Source organism: Chrysemys picta, chromosome 5 (genome assembly GCF_011386835.1).
Source record: "Chrysemys picta bellii isolate R12L10 chromosome 5, ASM1138683v2, whole genome shotgun sequence".
Classification (NCBI taxonomy): domain Eukaryota; kingdom Metazoa; phylum Chordata; order Testudines; family Emydidae; genus Chrysemys; species Chrysemys picta.
Window position 1 is genome coordinate 92,822,871 of NC_088795.1, and position 15,227 is coordinate 92,838,097.

Consider the following 15,227-nt stretch of genomic DNA (forward strand, 5'->3'; position numbering starts at 1 on the left):
AATAAATGGACCCGGGGCACTAGAAAGAGCCAGACATGGTACAGACAGGCGCCATGTAACCTTCCTCACATAGTTCTACCAATGCTCCTAAAACCTGACCTGCAACAACTCTTCTTTTCCAGTGATAGGACTCATGTGATTCAAGATCACCAGGGAGATTGTTTGCAACCTACACACCAGCTTTGAAATGTCTAGATTCCAAGCATGGTCCAAGCAGTGAGTGAGGAAGATTATTACATTAGCTGCAACATTTTTGATACACTGGAGGGGTACGCGGTGGATAGGGCAAGTAAAGATAGAGGAGAGGATACAGAGACAAGAGCACAATGTACGGACAGGCTAGGTGGCTGTTAAAGATGACTGTTAAGGTTGGTATTCTGGAGTGAGAACAGAAAGATTAGAATATGATGATAGGAGCAGTTGAAGAGAAAGACCATCTAATTTGTGCTACAATTTCACTGACTATCAAGGCAGCAGATGGCAGGGTTAAAAAATAGATGGCAAAATCAGTTCATTGACAAAAGTGATCAAATGGCAATAATCAACGTATAAAGTGGTTAAACACAATACAAGATAAATGGCAGATCAGTCATATGGAGGAGGATCAGTTAATATGGCAGAATCAGTTACACAGCAAGAAATAATCAGATTCAAGATCAGTCAGTCAGCTGATAAAGGTCTCAAATGAAAAATCAATCAGTTATATCTCTAAATCAGGTAAGTGGCAAATGTAAGGGCAGAATTATTTACGTATCTATAAAATCAATAAATCAGTCAAATGGTAAAATCCTTTTAACTGCTCAGGTTGTTGCTCACTTCCAGAATCATCACAAAATATTTATTGTGAGACACAACGCAGCAATTTTTGTGGTTTTACAGCCACTCACTCATGTGTAGTAGGGTTCATTTGTTTTTTAAATGCTATGTAACAACTCAAATGGGAACCAAGTCCCAGACCCTCAAAAGCATCTAGGTACTAAATCCCCACTGAAATCAATGGGAATTAGGTGCTTAAATACCTTTGAGGATCTGGGGCCAAAGGACTGGCACTTGGCTTTGCAAGACCCTCAACTAAACTATGTGCATGAAGCTCAGATAGATTCCTCTACCCAATACATCTGAGGATTGGGTGAGAGTTTCCCAGCAGAGCAGGTTGGGGATGTAGATATTGCTATTTTGTTGTGTCAGAGAGAGGGGGGAAAAGGATTTGAGTTCCAGTGCTCCTGAAAAAGAAGCCTGAGTATATGACAGCGCAACTGTCTGGACTAATCTTCTGAGAGAGAGAGAGAGAGAGAGCTTCTTTGTAGAAACCCTTCTCTCATTGACTTCTGTTGTTGTTGTTAATGGAATTGTACATTCTTTTGAAGATGAAATAATTTTAGTCTTCCTGTTTTTTTCTTTTTTACCTCCCTGTTTCATTCACAATGTAAGTTAATTAAAAGCATATTTGAGTCGATAAAAGCTCTTTTATGTAACATGTTAAAAAGAAACATCCAGTATAGCCTAAGTAATTTAAAGTTGGAGAAACTGAGGGTTGTGTATTTATCTTTCCTAGTGTTGCAAAGTTTCACTATTAATGTGGCTGGTTTTAAATGACTATCAAGGTATCCTGATAGCATAAATTTCACCCAGTGTTTTAAATTCTTTCTTTAAGAAAGAGCCATTTGTCTTTTGGCCTCTGCTCCCATTGAAATTCACTTTTTTCCACGTGATAGCAGACAGTTGGGTTTTTTTGAGCTACTGGTATTTTTCTCTTAAAATCCTTGGTACAGCAGGGGTTCCACAGCTTCACTGTTCTTGGGATTCTTCCCCATCCAAGTCTGTTCTGAATTGTTTCTTTTGAACTTCTGTGTGTAGCCCGATTATATTGTCTGTGTTGAAAGTAGTTATCCTTGCTGATCTTATCTTAAACCATTTAACATTTTCATATACTTCAATTAAATCCTCCTTGAAACCCACCCCTTTACATTCTTTCTCTAGGTGGTATAAATGAAAGGTCTTTCATTTACCCGCCTTGCTCCTTCCCTCTAATCCAGACTATCCTTCTTGGTATGTTTTCCACTGGAATGTGTTGGGTTTTATTAAACAAGGTCAACAATACTTTTGTTGTTGTTTTCAGTTTAATGTGGTTTTGCAGGAATAATAAGTTTTGCCTTTTCACAGAGTTTAGAAAGAAAGTTTTAACTGTTTTGACCTGGCAGCAAGGAAGCACTGTTGTTCTGATACCTTATTTTAACTAACCTAGAAGACAAATAGTTTCTGTTTCAAAACCCCAAATGTATACTGCCCCAGAAGGGAGTTGGTGCTTTATTAGAGACAGATGGAAATTTCATTGGAAAGTCTGCAGGTCAAACCTTTTTGATAAATAACAAAGAGTTAGAATCAGAAATTAAATGAGGAATGGCTCTATGGGGAAAGTAATTCACTTCCAGAGAGTTGTGTTTAATTTAGAGATGGGCTCAAGGGACAAAATTCTGATTCAAGCCCAGATTTAAAATACCCCCCAGTTTGAGATGTTCGGATTGGTGTGATGGTGCAATCCAATGTTAACATAAGAGGGCATTTTAAAATTCAGGTCCTTGCCTCTACTAGAGCTATGCCAATTTACACCAGCAGCAGAGAATCTGGTCGAAGAAGCCAATTGACCTACGCCAGTTTACATCAGCTGAAGAGCTGAGCCCAACAAAGTTAATAAAGCTGCACTGATGAACAGCAGCTGAGGATCTAGCCCATTTTGGCTCAGAGAAAGAAAATCAAAAACCCTCAAAAAATAATGAAAAAGGGGAGTATCCTAAGTTGCTTCGGTGTGCAAAACTCCCAGTGACTCCAGTACAGCATCTCAGGAGCAGACCTCTGACCAATCAAAATCTTGCTCTAGCTGTGCTGGGAAATGATAATACCTGTTTTTCCCATTTACTACTTGAACCCTTATTTTATATTTGTTCTTAAAACAGTGGACAAGATAAGGAGACATTGCAATTAAAAACTAAAATAAGTGCATTAGAAATTCATTGATATTTGCTTTTTTCTTGTAACAAGTACTGAACAATTATGGTTTTTTTTAAAATAAGAAAGAAAGATTAAAGCTTCACCTGGAATCAGAAGCAGAACATTTCTCGGAGTTCAGAGTTCAATCAAGGTCAGAGCTACATTGAGTCGGAAGGGGAAAATGACTGCCCTCTGCATACACATGCAGAAGCCACACTTCCTGCTAAAGCCATTATCTGATCAGAGATTACTAAATTATTAACCAACTCAATCATAGGAAGGAGATTGTTAAAAGCTGTGAATGCTACTTTGTGGATGGCAAAGTTGAGGCAGTCATTATAAAGGTAGGACTTTGTACTGAGGATCAAATTTCATAAAAGCCTAGCTGGCACTTGCTAACAAGAGACCAATAGCCTAACCAGGCTATTTTTAACTATTGATTTGTGTCCTAAAAGCCTAAATTCTGGCCAAGGATCCTTCAGATGTCCCAACACCTTTCATATCTCCGCACATACTATAATGGATTAACCATCCATCAGGGTGTTCTCCACTGATACTTCATGTCCTTAGATTGCCTGCTTCCTGCCATCCATCCCCACCCTTCACCTGTAAATATACTGCATCACTCTCTTCCATTCTTCAGATTAAAATGGGCAATTTTTAGCCCTCAAAAGTATGTTTTTAAGAGTTAATTTAGTTCTATCTATTCAGAAGAAGTTACTTACCAGCCAGGTGGTTCTTTGAGAATCACCTCTGTGCATGCACAGTTGCAGGAGACATTGCTAGGGGGCAACTCGTAGCAGTGGGAATTCACGCAGGCCCCCAAAGAACACCTGTTCTCTTCTTATACTATGTCCTTATGTCACTGTGGATCCCCACAGAAATGGCAGAATGCGAAATCAGCCACCAACCTAGATCTTTAGCAGGGTTAGAGCTGGTCAGAACATAGAATTTCCAACATTTCAAATTTTGCTCTCATTTCAAATTCAAACAAAAACAAAAAAAAATCCTGTGAAATGAAAATATGTTAAAAATTAGTTTTTGGTCAATTGGCATGTTTTGTTTTGATAATAATCTAAACTTTTTGTTCCTCTTTTGACTTTTGAAAATAATTTTAAAATGTTTTTAAATTAAAAAAAATGTTTTTAAAAGTTGTTTTGAAATGAGAAATCAAAATGTTCCATATGAAAAATGTCAAACCAGAATGTTTCAGCATTATTAAAAACACTTTGCTTTCATTTTTTTTCAAAAGGAAATTTATGTGAAATAGCCGGGCTTCCACAAACATTTCAATTTGGACAAAATGGCATTTTCTGATGTCAGAAAATTTCCAAGCAGCTCTAAGAATGATACTGATGATGGGCTATGACTTGTGTGCACCTATTCCATTTTTTTGTATTCAGGTGACATGGACGTCTGTACACTCCACTTTATATGGAGAGATGACTGGCATAAAGAGGCTCCCAGGAGGCTAAGCCTGCCACACCATTACTTGATTTTTCTGTTTCTAAATGTCTGTTTTGTAGGCAGTTCTTGCCTAAGTCTACCAACAGTCCAAACTATTTCACTGTTCCAGAATGAGACCTTCTAGGGGAAAGCACACACTTCCCACCCTCTTTAAAGTGGTGGCTGCCATGCAGAGAGTCCAGCTAGAATGTCAGTATGGGTGATCAGAATGAGAAGAAAAACAATCCACATACCATGCAGCACTTGTAACAGGTTTAATTCATGCTGGGTGATTAATACTGTCTGGGGATTAGACCCGTCACACATAACTTGACAATTTTGTTTTGTTTTATGCCTGGAAATTTTTAGAATAAATGACATTCCACCTCACCCTCTGCTCCCCTTTCAGCACTATTCTGTCAAACTGCTTTCAAGTGGTTTATTTTAGACTTCTAGGAACATTTTGTAGAGTTGAAAGGCATTTTGTAACATACTGTATAAACAAAGAAATTTCTCAAAAAAGATCTACAAGAGGTATATTCCAAATAATTTCATTCGTTTGTATTGCTTGGTATTGTTAAAAAAGTATGTTTTAGATTAAAGGGTACATTGAGAAAAATTAGATAAACTAGCAAATATAATAGCAAAAATTAAGGCCCCAATTCAGCTAAGCATTTGAGTGCATGTTAACTTCAAGTATCTAAATAGTTCCACTGAGATCCATAGGAATTTTGCTGGAGTACAGACTTCAAGATTAGACATCTTTGTAAACTTAAAATTTCATAAAAATCCAGCTGTTTGGGGGTTAAGAAAAAGAAATATACATGTTAATCCCAATCTCATCCTTCTTTCTTATACAGTGAAACCTCTACAAGTCATCATGGTTATTAGGCACTTTTCTGTTTTAGTTGACCGCATCAGCGTATCCCAAATTTTTCTGCGTACAATTCTGTTTCACATCTAATAGAAGGACATCTCCTTTAAGCACATTTTAGTCTGAGTAGTTGTTTAAGACAGGTTTCATTGTATTTTGTGTTCATAGGTAGCTGGACTAGGGACTTCTTCATGAAAGTTTTAAAAAATGATAGTTAAATGAGTCTTTTGTTGTATTTTAAAAAGGGGTTTTGTGTGTGTGTGTGTGTGTGTGTGTGTGTGTAAAACTGTTTTATAAATAAAGCTGTTATAAATGAAAAAAAAAAAAAAAAGGAAAGTGGCCCAGACCCTCAGCTTCATCCAAAGAATGCACAGAGCAATTTAAGAGAAGGATGAGGAGCAATGGTGGCTTCTGCAAGCCTTTCATTAGACACGTCATTTAGAGACTAGTAATTAAGAGTATTGTGTTCCAGGTAACGTTTGAGATGGCAAAGCAGCTGGGTCAGGAGACATTCACTGACAAGAGCCTAACGTGGACTTTAGGTTTTGACATAATCTTCAGAGCCACAGAAGTAAGCAATAAAGATCAGAAGTAAATTTACTTCATAGAATACAATATGTCATGTGTTTTATGTTATGGCATGTATATAATACTAGCACTGTTCACTTTTTCTAGAGAATGTATGTACCATATCTTAGGTATTTCTAGATGATATCTAGAATTCACTCATATAACTTTACTTTTTCAAAGAGTTGTAGAAGCTTTACATAAACGGCACTTTTTGGGTTGGGGGGAAGGGTAAGGGATATATGTTTTATTGAAACTGTACAGTGGTGTATATGACTGACAATTCAGGATACAGTCAGATATAGTGTATCAAGCTATTTTATTCTGAAGAATTAACTTTTTGTGGTAAGTGGCCTCAGGCATCAATCTTAGTCTTATCATGAACTGGCTTTTCAATTAATATTACCTAATGGACCCCGGATCCTTGAGGCAGTGACTAGAGGTACTAGACAGTGTTCAGTTTGGTCACAGTTTGTTCTTTTAATCCTTCATTACAGCTCTCATTCCATCCTACAACAAAGCTTTATGGGGCCTGATTGCTAGGTCACAAGATTAGCTTTTAGAAACCACTGTATTGTACTTACCTGTCTTCCTGGTAATTTGGGAGACTTGAATTAATATTATGAGTCACATTATTATTCTGACCACTTGTAGCTGCCACAAATAGGCATAATTTTACCATCCTATACCCCCCAAAAAGTGAGTATGTTTTTGTACTTTCTACTACACCCCGGTTCTCAGGTGACTTCATATGCCTGGATATCCATTCCCTCACACCATGTGTAGGACTTTGCCAGACCTGTTGTCCCTGTCATATTCTATGTGATCTGATGGTAGAAGTGCCCTCCATCTGCTCATCAAAGTCTATCATTTGCCTTTGGTACTTTCCTGTACTGAGCCATGAAGCACAGAATGAAATGTCCCAGCTGTAGGAAATGCTCATTTGAGAATTAACAGATAATGGGAAGCAACCACTGGAAAGGAAAACAAAGCTGCATTTTTCACCCCACTCATTGATTTTGTGCAGACCTGGATAGATGAACTGTTAGAGAAGAACTTTAATCCCCCCCATACATTTCTTTCACTCTGCTTTCAGCGACCACCATGCTCTGTTTTTCCTATGCCATTTAAAAATGCGTCTTTGGCAGCTTGTCAGAGACAGCCCATGTGTTCTAGAAAGCTGCTGCTGTGTTGTTCAAAAGGGTAGTAAACAGTTGTGTAAAAGCAGGTTCTTCGACACATAATGTTACATGAAGAATATAAAATGGGGCCAACTCTGCTGAGCACTGCCAACTTGAGCATTGGCCAACACTCATCGCAGATTCATTCAATCACAAAGACCTTCACATCAGAATTGCAAAAAAAGGGTCAGTTCTCTCTCTCTCTTTGTTTATTCATCTCTGAGTGAATGAGTGTTTCATGTATGAAACTCTCCACACTTTGAGAACGGTATGTCTACAAGGCAAAAGTATAATTATCCATGGGGTAGGTAGACTAAGGTAAACGCCAGCTCCAGGTGCTCTGCTTTTGTGCTTATATTGGTGTGTGCTGGGAATGAATGAGTCTCTGTTTAAATGTTGCAACACGGGTGTCATGTTCTGGTTTTCTCTTTCATAATTAATTCCATGTTAAGCTGTTCCCCATCTCTCTATCATTACTAAGTGCTGTCTTTGATGTTACTGGTCCCTGGGAAGTAATTTGGATTCTGCTTCCCTCCCCCGACCCTCCCTCCTACCCTATATGTTGAGCTTATCACCTTACTAATGCTCAGAATTGCTTGCATCCCCACAGAGAGCCCTATGATTATTCATTCTAATTTATACATTTTTCTGAAATGGTTCTTAAATTAAATCTTTTTACTTTATCCAAAAAACAAGATCTGATTTTTATACGCCCTCTTTTTTATAGTTTGGAGATTCGAAACCTTATCTGCATAACAGAACTGTTCAAATAACTATTTTAGATTTAAAAAAAATTAAATAGGAAGAAATCAAATATGCAAAAGGAAAATTAGTGGAACTTTTATAGTAAAGGTTGATAATGCATAAGAAATAAATACAGTCCTATCCAAAGTGTAAGTGATTAATCTGAGAATAATTTTGGAACACTAGAATGACTAACCTTCATGGTTGTAAATGTGAAAGGATGGGCAATAAGCAGTGTTATTTTTCTCATTAGGAAGCAAGTAACACCAAGAAACAGAGAGAGAAAAATCAAGATGATGTTCAAACCCATTTTATCCTACAACAAATCAAAGTCCGAGATCACCACAGGTACACAGCAATGTAAAATGAGAAAAAAAATTGGTTATTACAGGGCATTCATAGGTAATGCCTATGAATTTCCATGGTGAGAATTAGTGTTTTGCTTTGGCATGTGGAGAGAATCCACTAATGTACACATTTTGTTTTCCTCCTTAATTAACAGGAAAGAAATGTGGAAACACACACTGGAGGAACATGCTAAGGATACAAATGTGCAGAGAATTGGCTATATTGATGATGGGTTGGCATAACTTTAACACGTTTATCTATAATGGCCCAATTCTACTCCCGTTGAAGTCAGTAAGTATTTTCCTTTGCCTTTACTGGGAATAGGATCATGCCATAAATTAATTAGTTAATGCCAAAATGCTATCTTAAAGACAGTAATTTCATATTAAATACATATGAATGTTCAGTGGTACCCAAAATATTGCCTGAAGCATCTAAATAATCTTTAAAAGTCATTCATATACCTACATTAAATTTATTCTATTATTCATTTTCATTCATGACTCAGAGCTTGATGGAAGGATCTTTCAAAAATCGTATGGGGACAGGCTTGCTTCGTAGCAGTCAGCACAGACACAAGATTGATTCTACCTTACTAACCAGCTATCTGTTCCCCTCACATTATATGTGCATTCCAAACCCTGGCCCAGATCCTGCAAACACTTATGCATGTGCTTAATTTTGCTCACAAGCAGTTCTGTTAATTTCAGTAGGACTACACACACGCATAACGTTACTCATATGCTTAAGTGTTTACAATAATGGGCCTTTTTCTCTCTCTAAGAAAAATAAAGTGGACCATGCTCTCTTACTACAATGGATGCATTAGGATGTTTTATAACTGATGTAAAGACAATGAACTGGCCAGGAGCTTTCTAGACAACTGTAAAATATTTAGTCTTTTTTTTTTTTGGAGTCCAGACATTTCCTGTGCTTCAACCCAAAGCATAACCCAAGGTACAGTGAATGATTTCCAGACAAATAGCAAAAGTAAACTTCCAGTGAAAAGCAACAGAAAACTGGCCTAACTAAAGTAACAGATATAGGAAATGAACACATTTTCTTTACATACAAAGGTAGCAGAATCTTCATAAGCCAAAGAAGAGGACATGTTAGAAACTTCTGGGCCAAGCAGGTAATTCATTTACTAGGTTCCAGCTATAGTAGCTAAATTAAAATCTGCAAGACAGAGATTTTCAAACTAGAGTGCTCTGGTGTAGAAGATCCTGCTGTTGGCGCAACACAGCATTAGGTATTTCAGAAACCTCTCACCTGGGGATGATTTTAGGAAAGCTGCCAACTCCTATGGGCTCAAAGGTGGGAAATGCAGACAGTCCAATATTAGAACGAGGCCCATGTAAATGACATCTGAATAGTGGCTCCCTGTTGTCATGGTGTTGTTTTTTTCAGGTCAGTGATGGACAAAGTGCGCTGCCACTGGGTTCAGACTTGGCTTTAAGCGTCTATTTGAGTCATCTATCTGAATCCTATGGCAGTGCACCTAGTCATATGAAAAAATACACCTATCTGATCCCTACTTCCTTTCCTCATAGGAGATTCAGTCCTGCAGTTTTGTCATTGAAATCAATGGGAGCAGAACTGGACCTGGAGCAGTAGGCATTATAAAGGCAGCATTTCCTAACAGTTACTGCATGATGCATCTGACATACCTCAGTTTTTCAACAGAGAGCCACTATTCAGACCTCATAGAACAGGAAATGGTAATTGTGCTGTGTCTTTTGTGAGACATGTTTTTAACGGTGACTGCTGAATGGTGCACAGTATCCCTGTACATATGCTTTTAACAACTATTAAACTTCTTGATGACAACATTTATTGATCCAGTCCATAGTTTTTCTTCTGTGTTATGCAAAGGGCCAGAATGTAATTTATTGCGATATCAGCACTTAATGGGGAAGGTGACTATGCTACCATGGAGGCAGCTTTATCCCACTTTCCATGCTAGGTGTCCCTTTCACAAACCAACCTGATGGGACCCAGAAGTAGTTAAATTAAAATCTGCAACAAAAGGCTTAAAAGCTAAAGTACAATGCATTCCCGTTTTATTGTAAGAGGACACTTTTACAGGCAGCCAGGCAGACTCATATCAGCCTCCTTCCTGACACTGCAGAGTGGTAAGGTCTGCTGTTAGCAGCGATATTATCATCAACCGGTGGGACCAGGAGAGAGGCATGTTTCAGTTCAACCCCATTTCTACTATATTAATTCAAAAATACATATCTTAAGTCAAGACATCTTTGGACTGACCAAACATTAGTAGACTTGGTTAGTTCTGCAGCTGTGAACACTATGTAAGTGCATCATTTCAGAGAAATCCTTCAGCTTTAATCTACAACAGATGTTGTGGCAAGAGAGGCCATGTCAGTCCAGTCTAAAAACATGAATAAAAAAGTAATTATTTCCCTCTGTGCATTTTGCATTTTGCAATTTCATTTCATTTGAAAATTTTTACTGTATTTATTGGTTGTCTCCCTTAATGTCTAGTATGGGGTCCCCAGTGATCGTGGTCATTGAAGCATTTTTTCCCATTGCTAATGGTTCTGTGCCTCAAGGAAATGCGGTGGCGACTAGTGGTGGTTGGGATTTGAAGAATTACCCTCTTCTTTCATCATGTGGGTGGAGGAAAAACAGTGGCATTTGCAATGGAAACATACCATTGCTGTTCAACTAGTGCTTTGTTAAGCAAGACAGCAAAAGCATCTGGTTCTCCAGAGACCACTGTTGTTCAAACCCTGGAAAATGGTGCTGATTGAGAAGCTTATAAAATAGAGAGGAATGAAGTCAAATTACAAAGAGAAGCAACAGAAAAGCAAAATATGACATCAAGTAGTAATTAGGTAAGGCCAACTACAAACATACAAACCAACCTTAATCATGAATAGTCCATAATAGTGCAACCTAAACTGAATATTGGGAACTCTTTCCTGTCAGTGAGATCTGTTAGTCTGTGGAAGACTCCAGGGGAGTGATTATGTTAGACATTTAAATCCAGGCTAGCCAAAGTAATAGAAAATATATTGTAGGATATAATCCTGGAGTGGTAAAGGTTGGATTGAATACCCGGAGCAGGCCTGTTTCATCTCTAATACCTTTGAACCATGCCAAGTGTACCTAAGGAGACTATAATTTCATTGAGGGATTCTGATGACATTTATGATGCACCAATGTACTCAAGAGAGTCCTCTTTTAGGCTTGTTACTGCCTAGTTTTGATTACGTACAGTACATACTGCAATGTGAAGGGTAGAGCTTGGTGAAGAGAAGAAAAGAGTCAGGTATCAAAGTCAGGGATGAAAGAGAATGGGGAGATGTCCGCTAGGTGGCGGTAGTTAGCAACATGGAGGGAGAGGGGAGAACCATGTGTAATGAAACATTGTTCCAAAGAGAAGAACAAATGAGGACTGTCTGGAAGTGGCATGAGTGGAAGCCACGGCAAGGAGTGTGTGAGGAGAGGCACCAGGAGAGAGAACAGCTCAAAGGCAGTGCCAGAGAAGGAGCCAGGTTTCAGTGAGCCCCTAGCAATGGAGAACAGAGGAGATGGAGGACCTGGATGCTAGAAATGGGATAAGCATTCCAGAGGGATCAGGAGAAAGGGAGGGACAAGGCTGGTAAAGAAAGGCAAGGGCTGGAGGGAGGGTGAAAGGCTATGTTGGAGAAGGTTGAGAGAGATGATGGAGGGAGGGCTGGGGTGGAGGTGGGATGCAGATCTGTGGGGAAGTAAGGGAATGAAAAAGAGGGGGAGAGAGAACAGGTTATAAAGGTGGTGAGACCAGTATAAAAGAGAGGCTAAAAGAAGTGAAGCTGGAAAAGAAAACACTAAAACCCAGAATTGGTTCAGTGAGAATCAAGGGTGAGTATTTGCAGGTTATGCAGGATTTGCAGGATTTGCAGAAAATCAATTAACAAGTCTAGTTTGTAAGAGCTTTGGGAAAGGATCATGTCTATGTGTTTATACAATGCATAGCTCAATGGGGCACTTGGGCACTACTATAATAGAAATACATCACTAATCAGATAAGGAGTCAAATTAAGGGGTAAATACATGTTTGAGGACAAATGCTACTGTCACGTTCTCTCTCAGCTTAGAATAAATTTCATCTCAGCATAAATATTTAGCTTGAAAGTGTCCTTGTGGTCCGTGTTGTTCAGTGCAGGTTTTCTAGAGCATGTATTATTGTTTATAATGCTGGGATATCTGCAAAGAAATTAAAACATTGCTCATTTCCACACTCAGATACTTATTTAAATCAAAGTGGAAAATCCTTAGCATTGAACAGGAACGTGAGGGTTGTCATGTTGTAATAGACAAGACACTGTTTATCTAGTCTGGCTTGCCTCTAGTTGTGGCCATACTTAACATTTAAAGGGAAAGTGAACCTGAATCATACATCTGTTCAGCTGAGCAGCAAAAAATTCCAGCAAGGAGGGAAGGCACCTCTCTGACCTCAGCTATAGGAATGCAATATGTGTTTGATGTTATAATAGCTACACACACTTTATGGATTACAAGGAAGCCATTGTCAGTGAGAATCAAAAAACATGAAGTTCATCTACAAGAAAATGGAACCTGTTCTACTTTCTACACAAGATTTTTATTCTAGATTTAATTCTTTGTATTGACATTTACCCTTAACGCTTATATGTATTGGGTGCATAGAATGTAGAGTATGGGACAGTATAACGGAGGCTATAGCTCTGAATGTCAATGTATATGAGATACAGCATGATGTATGGAATGGAAGATATCAAGAATTGAGGTTGCTCGGGTACTGTAAGTCTGAATTTTTAAATTTTCTAACCTTTGGGCTTTTAAAAAAAACAATCTTAATGTAGGATTTTCTGGTTTCCCCAATAACTATTTCATGGAAATGACCATGTCCAACTAAGAAAAAATAGTGGGCCAAATTATTCTCCAGTGCTATTCGTATAGCTATGGTTACACCAAGGATGAATGTAGTACTTAAGTTCTTCTTACAAACTTGCCAGTTTAACTCCAACCTAAATCTTGTCTGGAAATATTTTCTAGTTAGCTGCCCTTTTAGTAAAAACCTATCAATGCCCCAAGTTTGACCCATTTTTTAAACATCTGTTTGCAATTGCAAATTCAATGCAATTTTAATGTTTTTTTCCCAAAAAAACCCAAACGAGTCAGAGCTATTTTTTCTTCCTGGTTAGTGCCTGCAGCCTTGCAGTTGTGACAAGCCCCAAATATTTCCTTCTGGGGCGGTGGGGGGTCGGGAAGGAAATCACCCAAACCTATATTAGCTATGGGGGAAAATAGCACCACAAAAGGAGAAGACTTGAATCTCTCTTTATTTTCAAGGTATGACGCACAGACTTAGGCCCTGGTCCTTCAAGCTGATTTATGCTGGCAGACTCCTGCTCCCACAAGGATCAGGATCAAGGCCTTAGTACAGCATGAAACATACACTGTCTCCTAGACTATATTTACTGGCCACAGATTGTCTTCTCTGCTTCTGCTGTTACCGTTTTCATATAGTCCTTAAAGATACAACTTTATCCATGTTTATAACCTTAAAAAATTCTGTAATTATCTCCCTTTCCCCATACACAATACCTTTTCATGCCACTGTTATGTCACCAGTAACTGCTGTATGTATGTAGTATATTGTAACTTCAACTGCAGTGCTACTTTAAGGATTTCTTAGATTATCACAAAGGCATAGCCAACCAGATGCTGTTGATTCAGAAAAGATGATAACATTATAGAAGCCCTGTTCTGAACTCCTTACTCAGACAGCTCTTCCATTGAAATCAGATAGTGAAAGCTATCTGAGTAATTACAGAATAAGGAATGTTGAACAACTATCAAGTGCAGCAGACGTGAAGTTTGAGGACAGAGTGTTTACCAACAGGATGTCCTAAAATTTGCTATGATATTATTTTTTTGTTTTTAGAGTATGGTAGAAACATTGGAACAAATAATGTTCGTCAAAAGAGTTAGACAATGGAGTGAGCAGTAATTTCGGAGAAAAATGAAGATGGAATTTAAAGCAAATTTTTTCTTTTCTTTGGGAACAATCATGATTTCTACAAGATTATGAGGTCAGATAAACAGCAAAGTGAAAAATCACAAGAAAATTGGCCAGTGATTCAAGGAGCACTGAGGATGTGCATTAGAAGATAACACTCAGATATGAATCAAGAGCTCTAATCGTTAACTATTTAGTGTTGTCGTCATTTTAAAAATGTAAAACATATTTCCAAGTGGATTCACTGTTTCATGTAGACAGTGTGGATGGGCTTTTCAAAAAGGCTAAACACTCACCTTACTGACTGCAACAGGAGCAGAGTCTGGTCAATGCTGAACGCTTTTGAAAGTCCCACTCTGTGTGTTTGTGTTTATAAAGCAGAAGTGGGAGAGGAAGAATTGTCTAGTGATTAGAGCAGGGCACTAAGAACCAGAAGTCCTGGATTTGAGTCTCGGCTTTGCCACTAAATCAGTGTGTGACCTTGGGCAAGACACTTAACCTCTCAATGCCACAGTAGAACTGTGTACTATAATACTTGCCTACAGGACAGGTGTGTCTGTAAAGTGCATTGAACTATTTGCTATAAGAGCAAAAAGTTGTATAGAGGGTTTTTGAACGATGAACTGAAATTATTGTACTACTTAATAAACAATTTTACTTTTTCTTTAGCACTGTTTTGTGTTTACAGTAGGGATTTTTTGTTTATTAAATGGTATAGTTCACTACTACAAATACTACAAATATTTATTAAATGCTATAGTTCACTACTACAAATATGTACTCCCTTTTGTCCAAAACAGTCTGAAACTGATCCCATTGCCATTGTCTTCAACGGGAAGAAGATTAGACCCTTTACTGTCACAGTGACAGGTTTCAGAGTAGCAGCCGTGTTAGTCTGTATCCACAAAAAGAACAGGAGTACTTGTGGCACCTTAGAGACTAACAAATCTATTAGAGCATAAGCTTTCGTGGGCTACAGCCCACTTCTTCGGATGCATAGAATGGAACATATATTGAGGATATATATATATATACACACACATACAGAGAGCATGAACAGGTGGGA

The 15,227-nt window shown here is 38.2% G+C and overlaps 1 protein-coding gene across 5 annotated transcripts in view; it reads left to right on the forward strand.

Moving 5' to 3' along the window:
• Nucleotides 1-14,779, forward strand: part of LOC112058949 (uncharacterized) — a 33,215-nt gene extending 18,436 nt beyond the window's left edge. The window contains exons 10-13 of one of the 5 annotated variants that reach the window (XM_065596897.1): nucleotides 5,781-5,879; nucleotides 8,054-8,148; nucleotides 8,303-8,439; nucleotides 14,087-14,779. In XM_065596897.1, coding sequence (XP_065452969.1) covers nucleotides 5,781-5,879; nucleotides 8,054-8,148; nucleotides 8,303-8,390 — 282 coding nt within the window. In that variant the 3' untranslated portion in view covers nucleotides 8,391-8,439; nucleotides 14,087-14,779. Of the gene's footprint in view, nucleotides 1-5,780; nucleotides 5,880-8,053; nucleotides 8,149-8,302; nucleotides 9,980-14,086 lie in introns of those variants that run through there. The other 4 variants (XM_065596896.1, XM_042841886.2, XM_042841888.2 and 1 more) reach the window with 4 other exon arrangements.
• Nucleotides 14,780-15,227: the final 448 nt, after the last annotated feature.